The sequence below is a fragment of the Amaranthus tricolor genome, chromosome 3 (assembly GCF_026212465.1).
Source record: "Amaranthus tricolor cultivar Red isolate AtriRed21 chromosome 3, ASM2621246v1, whole genome shotgun sequence".
In the NCBI taxonomy this organism is placed as follows: domain Eukaryota; kingdom Viridiplantae; phylum Streptophyta; class Magnoliopsida; order Caryophyllales; family Amaranthaceae; genus Amaranthus; species Amaranthus tricolor.
Window position 1 is genome coordinate 11,527,323 of NC_080049.1, and position 26,063 is coordinate 11,553,385.

General features: G+C 36.2%; 2 protein-coding genes across 4 annotated transcripts; both read left to right on the forward strand.

Annotated features, from left to right (window-relative positions):
* Positions 1–1,267: 1,267 nt before the first annotated feature.
* On the forward strand, positions 1,268–7,375 carry LOC130808740 (protein LIKE EARLY STARVATION, chloroplastic). The gene is made up of 4 exons (XM_057674217.1): positions 1,268–1,961; positions 4,571–5,220; positions 6,290–6,480; positions 6,796–7,375. The coding sequence occupies exons 1-4, from the start codon at positions 1,406–1,408 to the stop codon at positions 7,148–7,150; spliced, it is 1,752 nt and encodes a 583-aa protein (XP_057530200.1). The 5' UTR covers positions 1,268–1,405; the 3' UTR covers positions 7,151–7,375.
* A 6,229-nt stretch (positions 7,376–13,604) lies between these two features.
* LOC130807829 (BTB/POZ domain-containing protein At1g04390) lies at positions 13,605–23,805 on the forward strand. 3 transcript variants are annotated; one of them, XM_057673176.1, is made up of 8 exons: positions 13,605–13,886; positions 14,829–14,958; positions 18,637–19,144; positions 19,247–19,380; positions 19,476–19,927; positions 20,083–21,231; positions 21,754–21,906; positions 23,302–23,805. In XM_057673176.1, exons 1-8 carry the CDS (start codon positions 13,768–13,770, stop codon positions 23,723–23,725), a joined length of 3,069 nt encoding a protein of 1,022 aa, XP_057529159.1. In that variant the 5' UTR covers positions 13,605–13,767; the 3' UTR covers positions 23,726–23,805. The 3 variants fall into 3 exon arrangements, with proteins under 3 accessions (XP_057529159.1, XP_057529160.1, XP_057529161.1); XM_057673177.1 differs by having other exon boundaries at positions 13,606–13,886; positions 14,832–14,958; XM_057673178.1 differs by lacking the exons at positions 13,605–13,886; positions 14,829–14,958 and adding an exon at positions 16,581–16,650.
* Positions 23,806–26,063: the final 2,258 nt, after the last annotated feature.

The window sequence follows — 26,063 nt, forward strand, 5'->3', positions numbered from 1 at the left end:
GGTTGTGGTTTGAAGGCTCTGCCACACATTGATTCTCGACTTAAGACACTTGTGGCCCAGTTTAGGGCTATTTCTCAAATGTTAAATACAAGTGGATTCGTCTGGGATGATGAAAAAAATGATTTATGTGAATCGGGCTGTTTATGACGAGTTTTGCAAGGTATGACAAGCTTTGTAGGGTCATTTTAATTATGTTTGAGATTGTTTGATGATGTTGTACATTTGATCATTTTGAGATTTTTTTGTTTTTCAGAATCATCCGAATTGCAAAAACCTGTTTGGAGTTTCATTTCCGCACTTTCATGAACTCATGAATGTTTACGACAAGGATTATGCTACCGGAAAACCAGCTGAAGATTATGTTGAAGCAATCAAGAATTTGCAAAATGTTGCCCCTCCACAGGTTACACTTGATTCAAGTGATGATGAGGGAATTGCTGCTAGTGGTAATGCCACTCAAACTGTTATTACTCCTCCTGCAAAAAAGATGAAGACTGAAAAAACTTCTAAAAGAAGTAAGAGAGGAAATGCTGGTGAAGGTAGTTCTAATGAATTGGCTAGCTTACAAGCATTCATGAAAGACATGAATGTTCATCTTTCAACTATGGCAAATGTGATGGCCCGCACTGATGATCGTGAGCAAAAAATAGTTGAACAGACAGAGAAAGTATTAGAGGAACTACTCTCTTTTAATTTAGAAGGTGTAACTCCTAACCAAGTTTTTCAAGTGGCTAACATTCTAACCTCACAACCAAACAAGCTCCTGATATTTTCAAAGTGTCCCGATGCTTTGAAAAGTGCTTATGTTAAGAGTCTTCTTGGAGGAAATAGTAATGCTTAGATCTAATGCTGTGGTTCCATGAATGATTTTGAAAGGACTAGAACACTTTTCGTATGTATTTTGATCTACAAACAATTGATTATATGTAATTAATCGAGCTACGTTGTTAATATTTAGAGTTATATTTTTTTACAAAATAAGTTTTTCAAGTTTATCATATAACAACTACTTATTTTTGGAAAAAATATAAAAGAATTTAAAAACTCAAATTTTGATTCCTTAACTTGAACCAAACAGTCACAAAGGGAATCATTGAGCAGTTCATTCTGTTTCCTGAACACTACCAAACGACTAGGCTAAATTAGGGAAATCCATTCCTTTCTCCTTCATTCCCTTTCCTCATTCCATTTCGATTCCCTTGTGCGAACCAAACGACCCCTTAATAAAGTGGGACAGAGAGAGAATAGTATTTCTATCATTGTTAGATTTTAGGAGCGAACAACAGTGTACGTTACTTGGGATCGAGGCAAAGTCACGGATAGAATTTAAAAAGCTCACACTCATTCACACAAACGCATCTAAAAATACCAAAATCACTCCTCACTTTCCTTTGATTTCCCATCAATGGCGTCTTCTCATCACCTCTTACAATCCACCATATCCAATAACCCTTCTTACCCATTTCATCAAACTCTCAAAACCCCTAAACTAGCCATCCTTCTCAAAACTCAAACTCCAACAAAGCCTACCACCAAATTCCAAATCACTGCTTCAAATGACACTAATAACAATGGCAGCGACTCGTTTTCGTACCTTCAAATGTGGAAGAAAGCCATTGATAGACAACAAAAGGAGATTAAATTTGACAAAATTTCTCAGAATTTACCATCCCCGATCCATACTGAGGTTGAAACAGATAATCATGAAGCTTTGGCGAAGAAGAGCTTTGAGTTCCAGAAGATTCTAGAAGTTTCTAAAGAGGAGAGAGATAGAGTTCAGCGGATCCAGGTTATTGATCGTGCTGCTGCCGCCATTGCTGCTGCTCGTGCTCTTCTTAAGGATCGGAAACCTACATCCAATGCCAAGGCGACGAGTTTGGGTTCGGCGGATTCGGCTTTGGCGAATAATAGGGTTCAATCTGATAACAATGCAGTTTTGAGCTCAGATAATCACAATGGGGGTAATTTTTGAGTTCTACTTTTATTTAGTGAAGTTATACTATTGATTTGAGCTTGATGTTGCAACTTTTTGATGCATTTTGTCAAATTGTTAGGAAATTGATGAACATGATTGCAATATTCATTGTGTAATTAGTGTAGAATCATATTTAGGTATGATAGTTTTTTTTTGAGATAAAGGTGAAATATTTTGAAAGCACATTTTTTTATATTTGATTATCAATATTAAAATTGTCTTTGTTTTTGAAAGGAGTTGCTTTATGAGAAATTGATAGTTAGTTTGATAATTTTGTGATCCTTATAGAAGCTTGAGATTAGTGGTATCTTATAGAAACATTGTGTTGAGCTTGTAGAGCCTATTCTCTTATGAAAGAAGGGTGACTTAAGTCTTGCATAAATTAGTCATATGTTAGGTTAAAGTAACAAACTATGATTACTAAAGTACTGTAGTATTGGACACTCCAATTCATGAAGTAGTACACACTCTCATTGTATGCATAAAACACGCGTATTGAGTGTGTTCACATGGGTTTGTCACTGGTATATAAGGCAATGCAGCTACATCGAGCTATGGAAGCATAGGGAAGACCACAGGGGTCATAGAAGGCTGTGCAAGCAAGCTGGAAAAGCTGTCAGAAGCATGCTGCTTTCTGTTTTTACATTGCTGCCCTCCTGTTTCTGTTTTGACTCATTAATTCCCAAGTCCCCCTTTGTCTAGTGTTGTATGTATTTATGTACAGCAAAGCCAAGAGCTTGAGCCTCCCATTATCCTTAACAAGCTTCTCTCTTATTCTCTACACTATGTATAGCTCACACATACACTCTCCATTGATGTAATTCCTTCAATATTGTAATGAGCTTTCAAGCTTCTATTATCCTTTAAAAACATAATGACACACTAGCCTAGGATAGTGGATATAGCCTCATTCATGGTAAACCATCTTAAAACTTGGTGTCTTGTTTACATAAATTCTTATTGCTTAAATAACCTTAATACTTGCATATAACCATGGTTCATTAGTGCACCTTCAAGCCACGGTCATTAACCTTTCGTGCCACCTTTAGGCCCACGCTTTAACATTCGTTAGCTTACTCTAACATCTTATGAAAAGGAAAGGGTCAAGAGTTGGCGAGTTATTAGATGATTATTTCTATATGGCCTTTCTGCAATGCGACAAAAATCTAGAAAAGAAGTTCATTTAGATTGTGTATGGAGAAAAAAGTTCAGGAAGGCAAGGAAGGGAAGGTAAGGGAAGGGAGAGGAAAGGGACGGGAGGAAAAGGAAAGGGGGAGGAAGGTTGATGAGTTTTTCTTTGAAATCTTTCTATTATTAGAGAGATATATTTCTTACAAAATATGAAGGAACTCGTGCCTCCATTTCCTTCCCCTCCTCATTAGCTATACATATGCATCCCTCCGTTTCCTTCCCCTCCCTTTTTTATCTGCGTTCTTATATCCTACCAAACCATCAATGCTTGCAGTTTAGTACACATAATGGCTTTAATGCATATTCTTGCCGTTTGCAAAACAACATCTCTCTAGAGAATTGAGTGTCAAATTACTTTGTGAAAAGCATGTTCCCACCTATAGTATTCCAAAGTTAGAGAGAGAAGGACATTGATATGTCAAGTGATAAGGAATGGTTTATGACAATATGGAAGCAATAGTATTGTCATACACTCAATCATGTTCTTTATAAGTAGATGTATTCAAAAGATATTCGAGAACATGCCAGATCTCGTTACAAAGGGGGTTTAACAATAATTTTTGCTTCAAACTCTTTCAAAAACCCTAAGGACTTGTGATTGTATTACAAAATTAAGAAAAGTGATTTTGAAGCTTTTAATTTGTCATATACTTGAGTCTACATCGCTTAAAGAGTAAACATAGGCTGAGTGAAATAGATCATTCAAAACCCATGCATGTGCCTGCACATATGATTCATAATGTTCTTTTCAGAAGCTTTTTTTGAGATGATATGCATTCGAAAAATGAGTGTTGCACAATCAGTTTTGTGGCTCGGTTGTTTTCAATATCTTTTGGAAAGATAACAGAAAATTCATCCTGTATTACTAACTGAATGTAAGAGAGAAGTCGGCCTTCAACCCCTCTTTTGAGTATGTATGTGGTGGTGGTGGGGTGGGGTTGGGGAGGACAGGGGAAATTAAATTAATTATGCGCAGCACATTTGCCAATTGCAGAGCAATATTTGTATAATGCACTATAAAGACAGAAAACGATATAAAGTCTATAATCTATGATGTATCTAATAAGTGGAAACACATCAAGAGTAGTCACCTCGCTTCTCAGCTTGTATGCATCATTTGGAAGTTGGAAATCAATATCAATGATCTTTTCTTCTTATTTCAACTAAATTAAGTCAATTAGCTCAAGTAACTTTCAATATCATTGAAAATATTACTCTTTTGAAAACCTGGGAATTGATATTTATTATGTGAACTATGTCAAAAAATGAAACTTAATTGTAATATGATCCATCTTTTACTGAACTAATAACGGTTTTCCTGGACAAGTTCAATCTGCACATAGAATGGTTTACTGTTGGAGAACCAATATTTACTGTCATTTGGGGTACGTTGTGAATTAGCAGGAATAGATAGTAGAAGCTTTCACATGCCTCCATCAAGAAATTCTGGAAGTGGTCCACCTGGTCCGGACTTTTGGTCTTGGACACCCCCAACAGAGGATGATTCCAGTGGACTGGATGTTTATAATGTAAAAAAAGCCCCCATAAGCTCTGGGAAGCAATATTTAACTAACAAGCTGATGGAAAAAGAGAAAGCTTCAGATTTTCTCTCTATACCAATGGAGAGCACTAACTTGGAAAGCAACCTTATAGCACCTCTCCCACCTTTTCAATCATTAATGGAAGTGCACAAAGTAGAAGCTCTAAACACCAGTCAGGAAGCCCCTGTTAAAGAAGACATTGGTGCTCAGTTTTCGGCTCATGCAGCAGAAGCAGCTCATGCTCTACACAACGTAGAAGAAAAACCATCATATGGAGTAAATCCTGATGGGTCAAGGTGGTGGAAGGAAACTGGAGTTGAAACAAGACCTGATGGTGTTGTTTGCCGCTGGACATTAAACAGAGGTGTGAGTTCTGATGGGGTTGTAGAATGGGAAGAGAAGTATTGGGAGGCAGCTGATGAATATGGTTACAAAGAACTTGGGTCTGAGAAGTCTGGACGTGATGCTACTGGGAATGTTTGGCATGAGTACTGGAAGGAGTCAATGTGGCAGGTATTTGAATTTGCTGGGTTTTTTTTTTCTTTATAAATTAGTAGAAGTCATGATATTTTTGAACATTTTTCGTAGAAAAAACCTGAAGCATATTGTGTGATAATTTTTTTACATATTAGTAAAAAATACAGTCAATTTTAATACATATAAACTTTTTTAAGAGGGATTAGCGCATAAAAACTTGAATATGGCAGTTTTAACATCCCAAAGAGAGGATTCTGTCTCTTTTGGTTGTTTTGATTTTGCAGCTTTAGGGGGTATGTGGTGCGAGTTTTTAGGTTCATATAAGGGATTCACTTAAATCATTTTTTTACTAACACTATGGGGTAAGGAAATTGAGGGATTTGGAGGGATGCATTTTCCTTTGTTTGGGTAAAAATTTTGGAGAAGAATGATTTGGAAGGAAGGGATCTGTAGGGATTTAATTCTTTATTTTTTTTGTTTATGGACAAAGTTTTTGAAAAATGAAAAGATGTGGAAGGAAAATGAATTTTCTTTTCTTCTCCCTTCTTTTCTCCTATCAAGCAAGGAGAACTTTTCCTCATTCTCTCCGCTTTCTTCCCCTTCCCTTCCCTTCCTTTTCCTCCTACGTCATTGTCCAAACAAAGTGTTAGTGTTTGATATGAAATTGGGTTAACCCAATCCCTTTCATACGGATATGGATACCTATATATTGGTACCACTCATTTCACACTAGAAACCAACTCCTTTTTTTTGGTTCTCTCTCTCTTTCGTCTCATTCCTTTACATCTGTTTATACCAAACCATTAATAATAATAAAACTTAACATTACCCTTATATCTTTTTATGCAATTTCCTTTCCTTGACATTTTCTTTTGTCACACCAAACACCACTCTAGTTGAAGCTAATGTACAACTGATTTTCTAAGGGTGAAAAGAGAGTAATTTTCTTCTTATGGAGTGTTCGGTATACAAGGTAATTGCAATGGCTTTATCTGTTAAAATTTTATCCGTAAAAATAGCTGACCCCATGTGTTGGAATTAAGGCTTTGTCTTCGTTGTTGTTGAAGTGTTATTTAAAATTGTCTTCCTCATCTGAAATGTGCAGGAGCATGGTCTTTTACATATGGAGAAGACGGCAGATAAGTGGGGAAAGAATGCAAATGGTGATGAGTGGCAAGAGAAATGGTGGGAACATTACGATGCCTCTGGTAAAGCTGATAAATGGGCACACAAGTGGTGTAGCCTCAATCCCAACACTCAAGTTGAGGTTGGTCATGCTCATGTTTGGCACGAGAGGTATGAAAAACATGAACTTTACTTGTAGTTTGACTGTTTCTCGATCAGATCCTATTCTTCCGCAGAATAGACAACCTCCTCTTTCCCCACCTCCTCTTTATCTATGGTCAACAAATTGTCACCCCTACCCCCCTTTTCCCTCTTCTCACTGGACATTGAACTCAATTGATCAATTCTGAGAGGGGCCTTGTGCAAGATGTTTCTTTCAAGAAACTAAATGCATTACTACAGATTCTTATGTTTTTAAAAAGCGGCGTCATTTGTTGTCTCCTGTTTAACTAGTTGTAAGATGATCCAAAACATAATCTTTGGCAGGTGGGGAGAAAAATATGATGGTCAAGGTGGAAGTACAAAATACACTGATAAATGGGCAGAGCGTTGGGAAGGAGATGCTTGGGTAAAATGGGGTGATAAATGGGATGAAAACTTTGATCAAAACTATAACGGGGTGAAACAGGGGGAGACATGGTGGGAAGGTAAGTATGGGGACCGATGGAACCGCACATGGGGCGAGCAACATAATGGTTCCGGATGGGTACACAAGTATGGCAAAAGCAGCAGCGGTGAGCACTGGGATACTTATGTGCCAGAAGATACTTGGTATGAGAGGTTTCCACATTATGGCTTTTTGCATTGCTTTGAAAATTCTGTCCAGCTCAGGGAAGTTTAGAAACCATCTGATTCCGAGGGTTGATAAATCTATGGTGCTAAGCTATCGAACGTTCTATGTACAAAAAAAAAAAGATAAAATAAAATCTGAAAAGCCCTTCTGTAAAATGGGGACATATAATGATAATTTATTACTTTATTAATAATTGTTATTTACTTATACATTCTCTATTTGCACTAGTTGGTTGTTTTTACACCACGCCCTAATAAGATATCTTTACACAAATTTTCATCTAAATTCAATATTTCTCTTTGTTCCCATATCCTTTTTCTTTTATTCCATCACCTATTTTGTATTATTATTTTATCTATTAAACTATTTTTTTTTTTAAAAAAAACCTTTATTTTATAGCAAATTTAGTGGCAAATAGGAGTACTTTCTTAATGGTAAGGTGCTGAAAACTTCGAGAAGAGTCTGTACTGCTAAATTGGAATAAAATTGGCCATATTTCAACAGTTCAATGTTGTGGATTGTGGAACAATCTTCATAAGCACAAAAGGATTCACCTCGATCTATTGCAACTTTGAAGATATTAATTTATCGAATATTCAGCAAAATTATAACTAATTTAATTCATCAATTGATTAATGTTTTGTGTGTGTAAAATATTAAATATTAATCAAAGGTTATTATGACAAAAAGACAGTAGAAGGAAATCAAATCCGCCAGAATCTAAGAAGATTTTATGTTAATCAGTAGTTATCTGGGAGTAATTATTTGGTTGGGTTATTGAGGGATTCTACATACGGGCTTAGACGGTTAGTGCATGAGAAGCTCACGTGCATGTGAGGACACATGTCCTTCATTAAAGCATCACTTTTATGAAGTGAGACACGTGTTGAAAGGAGAAATTAGAAACGCCACAAAGGACAAATAAAGTATTCGATTGTGATTAAGGGATTGACATGTCTGAAAAGGAGAGTGACGCATGCAGAGAATGTCTTTTAGAGGTCGGAGAAGAAATGTTTGTTCCACAATCATCAGCCATAAATACTCACCAAAGCGCAATAAATGAGATAACCAATTTCTAACGGATAAAGAAAAGTACAAAGAATTCAAAGTGATTACATACAAACGATCTTAACGGAATATCAGAATTTCACATTAATTTTCAGAGCAACACAAAAAAAAAAGAAAAAAAAGATTTAATTGACATTTATCGTGATAATTTATTACAAAAGACCTCACGTCTAAACAAGCCCTAAGCAGTTATCCACCTGGTTGCCACTGTGCACCTCGAAGGACCTGTTAGGCAACCCATATATTGATCTGTACTGACTTGGGCGTCGAAGTAGGCCCCCGGAAAAGAATTCTGGGCCTTTCTAACCCCTTGGTGTGTTTTGTAGGAATCATCAGCATCTCCATCCAAAGGTCTTACTGCATAACTGGCAAGGAATTAAATTAAGACTTCCACCAGCAAAAATCATCTGATTAACAACCAATCAGGAGATTAAAATCTTAATTAATTGTTCTTTAAAATTAGATCGGAACATTTTTGAATTTATTAATCATAAAAAACACTCTAATAGATCGAATTTTATTATTGAACTTTAAAGTATAATTAATTCATATTCTATTTTATCATATTATATTTAGTCTATTAGAGTAAAATATATTTTCATAAATAAATTTTTATTATTATATAGTTTCTGAACCATATTGGTTCAGATCTTAGTAGCTTTGCCCACACAGTGCATCCACCTTAACACCTGCACCAAATGATTAAGGGAACCAGAAAACAACAGCAGGATATCATGCACAATAGTACAGCAGCAGCAGAATGTTGAAGAAAGCCACAGAAACAGAATCCGGAAGAATCTGGCGACCATCCTACCTTGCAACGGTTGTCCAGAGCTAACCCACGCACCTTGGAGGTATGGAAGATAGAAATGGAATCTCACTACATGGACCTTTCTATCAAGACCCTAAAAGCCTCCTAACAATCACAGGAAGACACCAAGAAAATAGGTGGAAGGTCGCACAGTCGCCCGATGAAACTGTTAGAATTCTGCACCTCAGCTTTGCTGACCAGCCCTCCTTTCATGAGTTGTCCAGAGCTGATACTCGTATCCTAGGAAGATTAAAGGCTAGAAAAGGAATCTTCATACAAGGATCTCTCCATCAAGACTCTAAGTGCCCACTTCCAAGCATGGGAAGCCATTCAGAAAGTGAGCCCAAGGTCATCCAGTCGCCAGTTTTAGTCTGAAGGCTTTGTAGAGTATTTTTGTTGTTTGTTATGTTTTTAAGTGTGCACATGTTTTGCACGTGGTTCTTTTTAGCCGTTATTATTGTTTGCCTGCATTAACATTAGTCTTAGATATTTTTAGAAGGTCTCATAGCTCTATAAATAAGAGGCCTAATTCCTTGTAAAGAACAAGTTTGATGAATGAAAATTTCAGAAATCACTAAGTGTTTTCTCTTTCAATTGCCTTGCAATTGGGTTACTAAGGGCCAGTTTTGCGCTTCAAGGTTGTGCGTGTTCTTGAGCGTCTTCAAGACACCACTCCTCCCCATCCATAGATTCTGTTAACTCCCTTGCAGATCAAAGGAGGAAGCGTAGAGTTGAGTGATTAAGGAGTCCGGCAGTCCGGTTCTTACACCTATTCTTCGTGTCAGTTTCTTGAAATATCCTTCATTTTCGTATCAAATCCAATGTCGTGTGTTGACCACGCGTACTTGGATCAATTGGTATCAGAGCCTCAAAGTCCTTGGGGTGCATAATTCAATTGGTTTTGATGAAAAGAATAGCCAAATACGAAGACAGTAAAGGTGTGATAAAGTTTCAGATTCTGTCAGTTTTTGGGGTCTGAAACTTGATCGTTTTGGAGGATGTCTTGTAGGAGTTTTTGAAAACTGTTTTTGCACGGTATTTGGGGTTGAGTTGGGAAACTTTTGGATTTGGAATCATTAGATTTGGTGTTGTGGTTAAGGAGATATGAATTTTTCTTTACAGACTGCCCAAAACTGATGAAATCCGGGTACCTTGGTAAGTTGTCTTCGAAAACCTATCAAGATTGTCTTATTTTGCTCTCATCTTTCACCAAATTATCAATAACTATCCTAAATTCATTAAACCATATCATTTGTGCACTATTTCTTACGTTTTATAGGTTTCTTAAAGTACAGGAGAGTCTCATTTGTCTTTGTCTTCTGTATTTTCATTGTGTTTCCTTCATTTTTGAGTCTTTTTCATTGTTTCTTTTTTTCACTTTGGGTATTTTTGAGTCTAGTTTTTTTAAGCCTTGTGGTGTAGTCATTGGAGTTATGGAAAAAAAGATGCGCAAGTGTTTTAGACCAAAAGGTCAAAAAAATAGTTCAGATTGGATGTTTGGAGGAATTTTTGAATTGTGATCAAACTAGACCACGTATTTGAGTATTTCCAATTTGGGGTGTTTTTAGACATCTTGAGGTGTGTTGTCACCAAGTTTCATCATACTTGGAGTTGGTTTGGTCGGGTTTTCAATAGCAAACATTTCATACTGATTTCTGAATTTGGGGCTGTTTGGTTCTGTTTTTCTTTCTGTTTTGCGCACCAAAAAAATTCCATACTTCATTTCTTTGTTTTTCCTTCTTTTCACTCTTATCCTTACTCTCATACTTAAAATTTTGAGAGATTCTTGAACCTTAGAATATGAAATCAACGATAGAAAACATGAATATACATAAATCCGTGGATAAACTAGAGTGTACACTTGAAAATCTTCAGCTAACAACATTGAATGTGACGGAGAAAAGGCTTGAAATGTTGAAAGTGGACTGTTACCGTCAAAGGGATTGGACTCAATTGAGTCTTTGTCTTAAACAATTGGTGGATGTTAGGAGTCAAAAGCAAAGCTTGAAGAGGAGGCTTAAACTTCATGAAGAAAAGCTGAGATTTCAACAACAATTGCAAGAGCAACATGGGGATTCTAAAATGGTAATTGTTCATGAGTTTAATCCTGATGTTGATCCGGTTAGGATTAGATTTGAAATCATTTCAAAACATGTTGATACACAAAGCACACCATTAGAACCGTCCATTGTGGAGAATAGTGAAGAAATTGTTGAAGCATCTTGTGTAGAGGTGATTAATGATTTTAAAGGAGATGTTGAGGCATCTTGTGTAGAGGTTGTTAATGATCTTGAAGAAATTGTTGAGACAACTAATGTTGAGGATATTGATTCTTTGACGCAACCTTTGAAAGTGGTGAATTATCCTTCAAGTTTGAGGACTAGTTTACATATTGTGCGAGCTACGGAGGGAAAGTTTATTCACATTGACTGTGTGGTTAAACAAACGCACTTTGTGGAGTTTGTTCACGTTAGTAGATTTGTTGAGGTTCATCCTACAAAAATTCGAGGAAGGATTTTTTCTAAAAAGGGGAAAATGCAACAAGTAGAGTGTAGCCTTGGTAATACGAGCAAGCTAATCTTCTTGGTAAGCTTGTTTAATATATGGGTGTGGTTCATTATGCAAGTAAGGGTAAGAGCATTCTTCCTTACATGTGTGATGGTCATGGGAAACCTGATTTCTAATTTAATTAAAGTTTTGCTAGTAGTTGTCTATTGTTGTCGTGTTTTTTGGGGTCATGTGCAGTTTGTATTGGGTTCGTGCAGCAACATACAACAAGATTAAATGCTGGTTTGTGCAAAGCTGGTTATGCTTAGTGTAGGTGTAGCAGCCACAGGTGCAAATGTGAGCAGGAGCAGCAGGTGCATCAGCAATTGTAGCAACTGCAAGCAGCAATTCAGACCAGCAGCTGGTCAGTGTGGAGAGTCAGTGTGCAATGACAGTAAGTATGTGCATCAGTGAGATGCACGCATGCATAGCTTTATATCACCTTTAGATAGCTCAAGCATGCAAGGAGAGGATCAAGAATTGAGGACAATTCTTTTTCCAAGAAGAGGGATTGAACCATATTGGTTCAGATCTTAGTAGCTTTGTCCACACAGTGCATCCACCTTAACACCTGCACCAAATGATTAAGGGAACCAGAAAACAACAGCAGGATATCGTGCACAACAACAGCAGAATGTTGAAGAAAGCCACAAAAACAAAATCCGGAAGAATCTGGCGACCATCCTACCTTGCAAGGGTTGTCCAGAGCTAACCCACGCACCTTGGAGGATATGGAAGATAGAAATGGATCTCACTACATGGACCTTTCTATCAAGACCCTAAAAGCCTCCTAACAATCACAGGAAGACACCAAGAAAAGAGGTGGAAGGTCGCACAGTCGCCCGATGAAACTGTCAGAATTCTGCACCTCAGCTTTGCTGACCAGCCCTCCTTTCATGAGTTGTCCAGAGCTGATACTCGTATCCTAGGAAGATTAAAGGCTAGAAATGGAATCTTCATACAAGGATCTCTCCATCAAGACTCTAAGTGCCCACTTCCAAGCATGGAAAGCCATTCAGAAAGTGAGCCCAAGGTCATCCAGTCGCCAGTTTTAGTCTGAAGGCTTTGTATAGTATTTTTGTTGTTTGTTATGTTTTTAAGTGTGCACATGTTTTGCACGTGGTTCTTTTTAGCCGTTATTATTGTTTGCCTGCATTAACATTAGTCTTAGATATTTTTAGAAGGTCTCATAGCTCTATAAATAAGAGGCCTAATTCCTTGTAAAGAACAAGTTTGATGAATGAAAATTTCAGAAATCACTAATTGTTTTCTCTTTCAATTGCCTTGCAATTGGGTTACTAAGGGCCAGTTTTGCGCTTCAAGGTTGTGCGTGTTCTTGAGCGTCTTCAAGACACCACTCCTCCCCATCCATAGATTCTGTTAACTCCCTTGCAGATCAAAGGAGGAAGCGTAGAGTTGAGTGATTATGGAGTCCGGCAGTCCGGTTCTTACACCTATTCTTCGTGTCAGTTTCTTGAAATATCCTTCATTTTCGTATCAAATCCAATGTCGTGTGTTGACCACGCGTACTTGGATCAGTTTCATATATATCATAAGTATATACTCGATGCTATTGTATCACATAATGGTCATATGCACTGTAAACGTTTGTAAGCCAACTCTATAATGCTTTTGAACAATCGAAGATAAATAATACTTAATTATATTCCTAATTAAAAAACAACTAGTAATTGTTTTTTCTTGTAAGTAAATAAGCCTACATATTTTAAAAACCAAACATCAACTTAATTCGATATTGACTTGATTGATAGCGCTTCGTAATTGACTCTTATTCGAAAAATAAAGATTGAATCCGATTTGTGTCTAGGAAAACCGAAATAGTTATAGACCGATGACAACTTGAACCCGATAGTGCGAATAACCGTTGTTAAACCGACCTGTAACTAACCAATGAGACCCGATTATGATCCGTTGCGATATACAATCGAAAATTTATCGATTCGAAACTCGACCGAACCAAATGTCACTTATCCAAAACTGATCCGATTACCAGATTAAACTCCGCTACTTCTGCTTATCAAATAATTCAAAAACTTAAAATTAGAGGTTGTCAAATTATTGTATTCAAGGACTTCCAGCAAAACTAAAATTGGTCAGAAATTCAACATAACTAGGGATAGTTAAATAACACAACAGCGGAAAATATAGGAATTATCTGGAAGAATACAGAGGAAGACCTTTTGAAAATATTTTGAAGCTTTTGATTTTTGCCCCAACGATGAAATCGTCCAAGAGAGGAAAAAAAGCAGAAACCAAGAAAATTGGAGTCAATAATAGTAATACCCATCTTGCCACCCTCCATGAGCGCCTCTATCATGGATTAAATCTTGGATTCAGGTTTCTTTTTGCTTGTTTCTTTTTTATATTGAATTGAATTAATAGCATAGTTGTTGCTCTTCAATTATCTTATTGATTTTTCATTAATTCGTTTTTTGTTCTATAACTTGAAATTTCCATATTTTTTCTATAAATAAGATTGTAGATTGTTGTAGGAGTGTCCCACCTGATGTAAATAAAGTACTTTGTTTAGGGATTAACAATTGAAGTTCTGGTGCATGATCATAATACCTTAAGAAAGCTTGTAGAGTATGTTTAGGGGTCCGATTAGTTCATTTTCCATGTAATCTAAAAATTGAACGTTTGGTTTAGGATGTTGGAGATGAAAAATGCAAATCAAAACCTATTTTCTTTTTTTTTTTTTTGTTTGATGGAGATCTCTTTGGGGCAAATGGAGATGTTGGAGATGAAAGAGTGGAGGAAAACTGATTTTCCTAGAGTATTGGAGTAAAATGTTTGCAAAATGAGGAAAATGATTTTCCACTGTAATTTCCTTATCAAACCAAGCAACGGCAAATGGGAAAGTAGCTTTTCGGGATAACATTTTTCTCCAAACCAAACACCCCCTTTAAGTGTTTACAAAATGATGGGAAACTTATTTCAACCTTAGATTTCCATTTTGAAGCTCTTTCCCTGCCATATAAAACAGAAAAGGCACTAATATATAATGATAATAAATTGATTCATAAGCCGTAAGGAATGGTGATAATGTTTGTGACTTTCTATTGTCTATAGTCAATCTCAAACATCTTTTTCTCTTTGTGGATTTTTGTTTCCATCCATTTCTTCTTTAAGAGTAGAGGTGTCCAACTGTGAAGTCAGAAAAGATCTGTCTTAATACTAGCAAGTTCATGGTGTCAGATTACACCATGGTTAAAATTTGGGTATTTCTTTTATAATAGTATTTAGTTATATTGTGGACTTAATAGCCCGTTTTAATAGCAGGTATCATGGTAGTAAAGAAAAGGAATGGCAGTCCAATGACGTTGAGATACAAAGGCTGGTAATTAGATCAATGTCGGCTTTTCTAGATGCTATTGTGCCAGACAAATGGCAAATGCCTATTGTGAAGGTATACAAGTCGTATCTATTAAGAATTTCTGATTGCATTGAGCATATTGGTTATTCTCATATGTTCACTAGAGTGCTATCCCAGTAGGTCGCATGCTCAATTATCCCGTGCTAAATATGTCATAGAAGCTGCTATAACATAGGTTAGCTTGATTCGATTTCATGAGTTTCAGGTTCAGCATGCATAAACATTATCTTAATTGTTGTCTTGTTGGTTTACTGATAATATATACCACAATGTGTTTTGTCAAATTTATTTCGACCGGGTAATGATATAAAATCCCGCTCTCTTTTCCCCCCTCAGTTATGGCTCTCTTCACTTAAGCTTGCAGATTATGGTCCATAATTGTACACAAAAACATCATAATGCATGAAATGAAATACATTTAAATTAAACATACCTCTCTAGCTTCAGAAGTGCATTCTCAAGAGTCACAATTTAACACTTTGTCATTGCAAAGACATGATTTATTCAGTTGTATACATGGTTGTTTATTGTTATAACTGAATAATTTCCAATGCAATAACTTTTTAGCTAGGAAAATCACCACGTTATTTCTCTTTTGCATATTTTCACTTTGTCGCTTTGTGATTTCGATTTCCATTCCATGCGCAAAGTTTCCTGTTTTATTCTCTTTAATTTCCCAAAATTAACTTTGATGAGATTTTTGTGAGAATGAAATGTGAATCACTCTTTTATGTATTTTTTTTTATTTTCTGCATTGATGTTTATCAACCAAGAAACAAACTTCTAGCGTTATTTAATCAATACGTTTAATACATTCATTTTGACTCTGATTTTCTTGTATAGAGTTTAATGACAAAGGAGAATATGTTTCAAGGTTAGACTATAGATTATATTTTTAGTTTAAAATTCTTTTCATTAGCAATAGATAAACATGCTAGTGATATTTATACAAAATTTTATATCATAGTAATTGAAAGACTCTAAGGTGAAAAAAATCTGAAATTTTTGTGGGACCAAAATGAAACAGCGAATTACTGGAATTGCCAAACCATAGAACATAAAAGTGGAAAATTTCCTTTCAAGGCTTACAATGACTGGAAATAAGATGTAATTTTTTTGAAAGCATGGTATCATTGGTTTCTAAAACTTTGCAAACAGTGGCATCGCTTAACTTCAATTCAATCATGAGTGCCTGACTTAAAATTTGAATTTGGATACTCTAGCCTCAAACCCAATTTGACTAAGATCACTTAGGGAAAATTTGAGAGTACCAAGTCATAGTGAAACCTGATAATGGGGAAAAAAGAAAAGAAATATAGATGAATTTTTACGACCGTGATTCAAGATTCTTTTGATATTATTTGTTTCTTGAAATTGATAGTTAACAAGTATCTTAGATATTTTCTCTTATCCATGATAGCTTGCTGTATTAATGACTAATTTATTAAAAAATTTAGTGCACTAAACCTGATTAATTTTTGGGGTGAAGCTTATGCAAGCAAAAAATCTTAGACACCTATGCACGACACATGGCCTCCCCCATAGAACACACTTACATTTGACTTTTCAAGAGGGCAATTAAGTAATTCTAGAAAAAGAAGGTTTGAGTTGTATATAATCTAAAGTGGGGGGTGGGGGTGGGGGTTGTTATTCATTCTTTTGGAAATTACAAATTGTGCTCTACACATTGGGAGCTTGGAGTATGCATGAAATACTCTTACTTTTGTAGGTATTCCTATCTTAATAAATACTCTCATTACTTTCATAAACATTCTATTTTACTTAAGAATTTTGCTCAATTTCCTAATTTTATTAATCTGTCCAGATTTATTTTCTTGGCTAACTCAGTTCATAACAATCTTCTCCCATCAACTTGTTATTTGCTTTAATTATAATTTCATCCTTTGATGGTTGTCTTCTTTTGCTTGGCAAGTGTGAGCAAATATAGTGTAACTACTACAAACTGTAAAGCTTAATTTTATAGATGACTATATTTGGAACAAACTTGTTCTAGCATATCTGCTGATGTTGTTTTTCATTATGTCTTTGTTCTTCTCAGCAAGGAGTGACAATGCCAGATTCACTACCATAACCATGGAGTATTTATTATGTTAGTATATTGTCGCAACTTAAAATAATAATAATGACTGCTATGGTGTATCAAATACATGTACACGTGTATAGGGTTCACAACAAACAAAATCAATTGAATTACGCATTAGAAATTTGTTTTTGTATCATCCTGCATGGATATCTTCTATTCTTAAAGTAAAAGCGATGTTACTAGGATTAATAAGCCTATGTTAGGTATAAATATGTGCCATTGTTGGACTTTGCAGCCCCTAAGTTATTTTATAAAAAGTCTCCTTCTTTATGGTTCTAAGTGCACATTAAAATGTCTATACTTATGATAGTGTAAATGACTGCACCAAGTTTAGGGGCCTGGATATTCCTAAACTTGCACACAATCAATTTCCCAATGTGTCACGCCCTTTGATTGTGTAACTATTCCTTGAATCAGTCCAAAACAGAAGCAAGAACTGAGTTCTTGATTTTCTGATGATGGTGGTTTGGTTTGAAACAATGGCTTCACTCACCAATGTTTGTATCCTGATAATTCCCCCAAGGTTCACTCCCTTGTTTGGTGTAGATGGCCTTATGATTGCTTCACTCACAATCCTAAGACACACGAAGATGCTTCACTCACAAACAAACAACTGTTAGAAAAAACACAATGCTGTGATATTGATTATGAAATCTGAAAATACATAAAGGAATTACACTCTAATGAGGATCCCTTTATATAGGCCTCAAAACTTACATAACGGCTATTTCCAGCCTTAACAAACATTCTCAGTTTTCTAAAGGAACTTGTGCGAAAACATGTGCATATTAATACAAAGCAGAAAACTAAAATATGCTGCGGGCTAGGCATCAGTCTGCCACCCAACCTTCTGGAGGGTTTTTATGATTCCACGTGTATTATCAGCGTGGTCCTGGAGCCTTGACTGCTTGGTCCATGTATGTAGATGACGTCCTTGGGTTCCTTCAGGTCTATATTGCACAAGTCTTGGCTTAGAGTGTCCACCAAGGTCTGCTGACAGGCAGGTCTTCCTGATGGCTGGGCTTCTGTCTTTGGGGCAGTGCTGCCTCCTTTGCTTTGTTCCCCTTGGCTTGTTCTGACTTCCTTTTGTTCTTGAGGTGTGTTTGAACTTGAACCATGCATATTTGGTTCAATGACTCATAAGGGAGTAGTGCTAAAATGAAGAGTGCTTATTAGTTATGAATTACATGCTCGAGATGTTCGTTTTGTAGATGAATATTTAATACAAATCACCATTATTGTAACTTCCTTGAAATCTTCATTTCTTGACGGTATACGTGTGAAATGATTGATTCCACACAATTAATATTTTTGTTTATGATAGAGTATTGAAAGTGAAAAATTTATAATATGTAAAGATATCTTATAGTGAAAATTGAGTACATTTACAGTTTTGAAGTCATGGATGATTAAATTTTAACTTTGTATTAAGAGATTGAAGTAGAACTAGCTTTAATTACAAGTGAGTATGTTTCTTATTTTGTTTTATTACTTGTAAAGTATTGACATATAGAAGATTCAAAATAGAATAGTTTATTGGTCATTTAGGTTGGTTGTGGTCTTTCAAATTTTTGACTTGTATTGTTGGTTGCAACCTTGCAATTCAGGATTCCATTCCAGACATGTTCAGAGCAATAGGAGGTATTCTTCAATCTCCAAATGAAGCTGTGCTACCAATGGGATTAGAAGTTGCAGTTAAGTTGATCAGCATAGTGCCTATGTCGATGTTGCAACCTCACTTGAACTATCTTAGCCATTCCTTTTCACCGTTGTTGTCCAATCATCAAACTCAAGTTGCTATTATGAGCGCAACTGCACTACATTTGATTGTTTCAAAGTTAAGTATCACGAAAGAGAAAAAAGTGTGGGAAGTTCTAGAGAAATATGATGTACTTGGTCAATTAATTGACAATTTGAAGGCTTTTTCTGATAAGGTTAAGCCGATAGATTATTTTCAAGAAATGGCTTCACTTTTGAGTTCAATAATGCACCTATGGCCCTCCACAAGATATCCTGTTTGGAGCGATGTCAAACTGATGGAAGTTGTGGAGTTCATCTCCAGCAGACCAGAAGCTACTGTCAAAGTTGCAGTTTTGAGGTTGTATTCTACTTTAGGTATCTTTTACGGATGGTAATTATTTTTGAGTGATATTTGCGCATTACCTGTTTGGTTCTCTCATATGATCTAAGTGGAGTTGATTGATATGTGTAATGCAGCACTATGTGCTAATGGAGCACAAAAGCTTATGGAGAATGGGAAGGTTCTCATACAAACAATTGTGCAGTGTTTGGGCAATTCACAGCCATATTCTGTTCGAATTTTAGCATTCAAGGTTGCACAAAATTTAATGGTAAAAATTTGATACAGGTCTCAAGTACTTATTAATTTTTTTTATTTATTATGGTATTTTCCTTGTACTAAAGTCTTTGCTATCCTGTTATTCAGGCTACAGAGAAGTTGTGCTCAGAAGTGTTGAAATTTTCTTGTGAATCTATAATCAAGTCAATTATATGTGCATTGACTGATTCGGGTGTTGGTCATAGAGAAAGAGAACTTTTGAATCAGGACATATCTTTGATGGTGGAAGCTTGTCGTTTGGCACTGATTAGTCGGTGGCAAGGAAAGCATCATGACTATCTATGGAGGTTTGGAGTTGATAAGGTCCTTGTCCATCTTATGATGAACAATTGGCAGAGCCATTATCTACTGCAACATTCAATGCCCATTGAAGAGCTTATAGCTATAGCTAGAGAGGGTTTATGTGGTAAAAACCTGCTGGAATTACGACCATATGTATGGGAAATTATTGGATTACTTTCAGCTCAATGTGGGGAAGGTTTTTCTCCTACAAAGCATGAGAATGAGCATTCTATCAGTCTCCTTGTTGCTACTGCATGGTAATGACTTGACTACAATGGTACAACTTTTATGTTTTTAATATTCCACGTTATTGGTTTTTGTAAGTACTATAATTTACATTTAGCAGCTGATTATCTGGAGATTTTGTTGGTACTAATTGACCATTAATTTGTGTTTGTTCTTTGTCTAAAAGCCTGGCTTTCGTAGACTCAATAGGAAGAGAACGCATGCTTTGCCAGGCTGACCGAACATATTCATTTCGGAGTGTTTCAGCAACAAAAGCCACCTTGATGATGTTATTTTCACCTTGCCCATACATTGCATCACAAGCCAGGTTGATTCTTTCAGAAGCTCTCAGAATTGAGGGTGAGGAACATCTAAAGCACCTTTTGCATGCTCTGAATTTCATTTTTTCGGGGGATATCGCAAGGATGCTTGATAGGTTTCAATTGTTAACTGGCTTGATTAGTTTGGCTATATATTCTGGATTGCCTCAATTTTACCGGAAGGTTGTCAAATATGGTGGGGTCAAAACTTTACTGGCTTTCCTGAGATGCTGGTTGGACAATGCTTCTCATTTCGACAAGGTCTGCATATCCTGTTATTTAAGAGTCACAGCCATGGAACGATCTTGTTGCAGACACGATGTAGAAGATTGGGAAGGCAAGGAAATTCTTTTGCTTATGGCTTTTTGGAGTTTAGCTGCATTGATGAACTCTTATGATTCAGAAGGGCTTGAGTTGGATATTTTTGTAAGGGAAACAACTTACAGTAAAGACCAATTTATCCAGGATATCCAAAAGATATCATTAGGTACTACCTCAAGTGGAGTAAAGTGGTATTGTTCATATGTTCTTAGCTTTTTTGGATTCTATGGTTTCCCCAATAAACTAGGTACACGAATTGCGTCAATTTGTGAGAAAGAGCATGGCGATATGCATCTTGTCCTTCGAAATGGACCATCTATAAGTGTTCACCGTGTCATTCTTCGGATACGGTGTCCATCCCTGCTTCTACCTGGAGGTCTTTCGAATGAAGAGAAAATGTATAGGTCCAATAGTTTTTCCACAAAAGAAGTAACTAACAAATGTGAAAGAACCACAAAGGAAGTTACACTATCTGCAAAAGTGGACCACCAAGCACTATCCAAATTGCTGGACTTTGTGTACTCTGGTTATCTTCAAGCTGATGAAGGCATTGTAAGAAATTTAAGAGTGCTTGCAAAGTCCTGCAATATACAAGCTCTAGTACGACTTCTTTGCAGAAAAAGGCCGAAATGGGGAGCTCATATGCCCAGTGTTGATTTTACTGCTGCACTTGGACCTGATGGACATGCGTATTCGTGAGAATTCTTTCCCTTGCTAATTCGCTTGATTAATTATTTGTGAATATTTGGGAGTTTTGATATCTTTTCTTAAGTTTCCTTAACCATTGTAAATGTTCATTTGCTGTATGATGTTAGGATCATAGGCTTAAAGTATTTAAGAACCTAATATTATTGATGAACTATCAGCATATAGCCTTTCCCTGTGCAGCGGAATTAAATAATGTTTAAGGCCCGCTATGTATTGTGAACATTTAATATCCGCATAATCTGATTAACCTCAGTGCAGTTATAGGTGTCAGGGGTTTTGTCATCATTTCTCGTTGAAGTTGATTTTGTGGATAGATTGATGCGACTAAGGTTTAATTGGCTATCTCTAGCTTTAGTGTAATGTCATATTGTCATGGTACATGTAAAATTTTATTGATAATTCATTACCATTCCCTCTATTTTATACCAAACTACCTTAGGTGCTATGAGTATTCATAAACATTGATAAATATCATTTGGCTTAATTTTGTATTTATGTTGTTGTTTCAGAGACATCATCTTGGAAGCTAAGTCAGTTGAAAATGCAGGATGGACTTGCAACTGCTGTTCTCTCCCTTCACCTCATAGCCATGCTCACAGGGCAATTTTAAGTGCTAGTTGTGAGTACATGCGGGCTTTATTTCAATCCGGGATGCAAGACAGGTATTATGAAGTTTTACATTTTACATCTTGAGTGCTTTTGTTTGATCAACACAATATTAATAGGCATGCTACGAAGGCTAAATTTCAGTTTGTGCCATCCATTGATCGACTTCAAACATATTGATTGAAATCTGAATTCTTTCAAAACTTAATTTACTTGCTCCTTCTATCCCACTAAGATTGCTATGCTACTCTTCAAAAGCTCACATCGGGAGATGTTGTGTAGCAATCTCAAGGAGTAAGGAGATATATTTTGTGCGGAACTTTCAATTTAAGGTGCACGCATGCTGGATTATAGCTCTTCGTTTTTGTTTTCTGTAGTATTAAAATTTTGTGCTTCCGATTTGATCAAATAGTAATCATAGTAGAGAGTGATGCTCTTCAACTTCTTTGAATCGACCATAACAAATTACGTCCAAGAGAAGTGTACTTAATCTACCTACAATTTATATTTTGGTGATTATAATTTATACACAGCAAGAATGTACAAACTAAGCCAAAGGAGGTGGAGAGCAATAAAAGGACTGCACACACCACTCTAAGGCAACAATCTATTGAGCCAAATTAAAAACAATAACAAAGAGACACACGACAGCCGCAGCTGGAATTATCTGCTAAATCAATTGAGAAAACCTTCGTATTTCATGTTGCTGCATTCCTGGCTTTCCAAACCCAATAAATAGCAGGACTAACCCCAACCATGATTCCTAAAAATTTTGCATATACATAAAAGCTATTATTTCAAAGTTCAAACAAGCCTGCCTGAATATTCCAACCTTGTGTAATTCTCAGTTTCTTACCTGTTCCTTAGGTGTTGATCAACTCTAAATGATCAGCAGCTTATACAAGTTTTCACAAACATGATACCAAAATCATTTGCTTGGATCAGTTTTGTTTGTTTGCCCTGTAGCCAATCAGTTTTTACATGAGTTAAAGTGTTGTATTTTTTTTTACACCTACATTGTATGTAGCCCATGCCCTGCTCATGAAAACTCTGTTCCACGTAGCTGCCAAGCTCATTTGGTTGGGCTATGTGAATAGCAGAAAGATTCATGAAGTATTTCCAATTCTAGTATGCGCCCTTGGTGAATAATGTAGTCATTTTTCTACATTCAGTGTTGAGTTGTCTACTGTTTTGGAAGTAACGGAAACAAAACTTGTGTTTATTAAAGTTTTTTTTTTTTTTATTGTTTTTATAAGGTCAACATATATAGATGCAAGTATAAGTAGGTTTATATTGATCTCTAAACCCTTTTTTTTGTTTTATCATAGTAGTATAAAAAAAAAAAGAGGAAATGGAGAAAGCAGCGCAAGTTAAAGGTCAATAATACCCGTTCTTCTGGTTTGACAATCAAAAATCCTGTTTTGAGTAATTCCTATGTTTAATTTTTGCAGTCTATCGCAGTCCTTAAAAGTACCAGTCAGTTGGGAAGCTTTGCATAAGTTGGTTATCTGGATGTATTCTAATCACATGCCAAAAACTGTTTCTGGCTGTTTATGGGCTTCTATGGATATACAACAAAAACTGTCGGAGCTTCAGCCTTACATAGAACTTTGTTGGCTTGCTGAATTCTGGTTTTTGGACGATGTTAAGGAAGAATGCTCAACTGTGGTTAATATTTCCCTTGATTCACCAGAATTGGCAGTCAAGGTAATGAAATTTGCTGCTACTTACTCTCAATGGGAATTGGTTGAGATTGCGTCAAATAAGATTGCCCCAGCATATCGTAAACTACACAGTTCTGGTGCACTTGATATTTTGGATGAAGCACTCGTGGAAACGATTCGGTTGGCATCTATTCGCCTCCATCAAGAGTGATTTTTGTTTTCATTGTAGAAACGGTTCAACAATTATTGGGTTTGTATGTATTACTTGCAGTTGAGAATTTTTCTTTGGTTGAGTTATTGTTCAGAAGCGTATTTCTTTACATACGTAAGTAAATAAAAAGAAACATTAAAGAAGAAAGAGATCGTTAAAGAAGATATAACATCTTTAAATACAACATTAAAAGGATGTATGATAAAATTATAAAATTATAAAAGACGTCAAATCATATGTGTTTCAGTTGGATAGAGTTTGATTGAGTTTTCGAATCGGTATATGTTTAAAGAGCTAAAGCTTGTTTGCCTTCTAAATTTCTTCGAATTGTTATTTCCTAGTTATTTACATAGTTATTTGGTTGATCATAGTTTTTGTGTAAACTAGTTGTGGGGCTGCGTGTGCAGTTGTCTAATGGATAACAAAGTGATAGCTTATGAACATTTCCACAGTATCGATACTTAATCAAGATCTGCCAGCTATTCAACTTCCAACACATCAGTAAATGCAAGAAAGATACAAACTTTTAGAGATTGTAATAGAATCAAGAACAAAAAGGCAACCAAATAAGAAACAAATATGAGCAATAATCTAAGTCAAGAAGTCAAGATTTGAAAATACCTGTCCTTCATCAACATATACAAGACACTTGAAACGCGACTCCTGAAATTCTGGTATGATTATGTTTCTCAAAAAGGGGTTTAGTATTGGTTAAAACATTTCTCTTTCCATGCATTAAACAATGTCGCTAATAAAAGCGTAAAACAAAATAATCAAAAATTACCCAAATCAAAAGCACCATTGTCAGTTGACGACAATATAGCATTCAATCGTATTCGATTCAAAAGGAATTGTACACCTTGCAGATCATGAAGTGGGGCAAATCCTTTTAACTTTCTTCTTACCTGCAAAGAAGTAAGCCAAGGACAATCGACCACATTGTAAGCTCATAAACATTTTTTACCCACTGCAAACACAAGGATTCATTAATGGCATATACAAAACACTGAATTTTGGTCAATAAGATAATGTCATTCTTTCATTTTAAGGGCAAGGCCTACAAGAAGCTAAAAAATATAATCAAGTTCAATAACATGAAAAGGAAGTGTTAATATGCAGAGAATATACCTTTTGGTTCTTGTTGTTGAAGACAACCAATAGCTCACTCATTAATGCATTTATCGAACACTTGCAATGCATTCCGTAAACTAAAATAATAACCTCACAACTTATCACCAATCATAAAGTGAGCAAAAGACGACTTTTTTAATTACTGTGAAGAATATGATAGAAATGAAACCACAATCATCAAATGAGACTAGCAAGGTTGTTGGAGTGTTTAGATATACATATAATTGCTTGCAACTCACCTAAGTTTAGTTATTGCCACCAATTGTAAATCTAGTTTAACAAATGAGTATACTAATCTAGTGGCTAAAATTTTTAAAACCAAGAGAACAATACCACCAAAATCAAGAACAACAAGCACACCTATAACCTAAGTTGCACTAAAACGGACACGGACACGAACAGGACACGGGTGCGGGAAAACGCCAACTTAAAAATGGCGGACATGGGGACACGAAAATGGTAATATAATAAATATATCAAATTAAAGATAATTTTACAATCTTTCATTTGATATATGTAAAAAAACACTTTAAAAACATAAAACTCACATAAAATGCAAATAAGTACCAAATAAACAACATGAGTATTTAAAAATAGTCATACAAACCAAATCAAAGAAAACCAAATAAATAGGTAAATTTAAGTTTGATCATCACACATCATCCATATGACTTCCATCATCATACTCCGCTACAAAAATAGTTTCCAACTCGGGCTCATCAAGAGAAAGATCCGAACAATCGAACTTCGAATCGAGGCTTCGTCGCTTCGAGGCTCGAGCAACCCACAACAGGCAGCAGGCAGCAGCACCGACAACGTCTGTGATGGAGCAGGCGAAAAGCAGCCGGCGCCCGGCGGTGGCGTGGTGCGGCCGTGCGGAAGGGCGACAGCGACTGGAGGAAGAGTTTTTAGGTTTAGAGTGAGAGAGAGTGCGGGTCTGCGGGAGGGAGTAATTGAGTAACCAAGCCCCTGTTTTCGAATTTTTTTTTTTTAAAAAACACGTGGGGCACATGTCCTTTTCCTGTCCTTGCCATGTCCGTTGCGTGTCTTTGCCATGTCCACGTGTCTGGAAAAATATTAAAATATTGGACACTTCATTTGGCGTGTCGGACACGGATTTTCATGTGTCCGTGTCCGACACGCGACACGCAGGTCCAGAGGCGTGTCTGTGCTTCCTAGCCTATAACAAATTGATGCGTGTTTGGGT

What these genes read in the sequence shown, in the direction of transcription:
- LOC130808740 (XM_057674217.1), top strand. Translation starts at nt 1,406, where the DNA reads ATGGCGTCTTCTCATCACCTCTTACAATCCACCATATCCAATAACCCT. An exon ending in GGAAGGAGTCAATGTGGCAG is followed by an intron (nt 5,221 to 6,289) that starts GTATTTGAATTT and finishes TGAAATGTGCAG; the next exon opens with GAGCATGGTCTTTTACATAT. An exon ending in GCTCATGTTTGGCACGAGAG is followed by an intron (nt 6,481 to 6,795) that starts GTATGAAAAACA and finishes AATCTTTGGCAG; the next exon opens with GTGGGGAGAAAAATATGATG.
- LOC130807829 (XM_057673176.1), top strand. Translation starts at nt 13,768, where the DNA reads ATGAAATCGTCCAAGAGAGGAAAAAAAGCAGAAACCAAGAAAATTGGA. An exon ending in GGATTAAATCTTGGATTCAG is followed by an intron (nt 13,887 to 14,828) that starts GTTTCTTTTTGC and finishes CCGTTTTAATAG; the next exon opens with CAGGTATCATGGTAGTAAAG. An exon ending in CAATCCGGGATGCAAGACAG is followed by an intron (nt 21,907 to 23,301) that starts GTATTATGAAGT and finishes TAATTTTTGCAG; the next exon opens with TCTATCGCAGTCCTTAAAAG.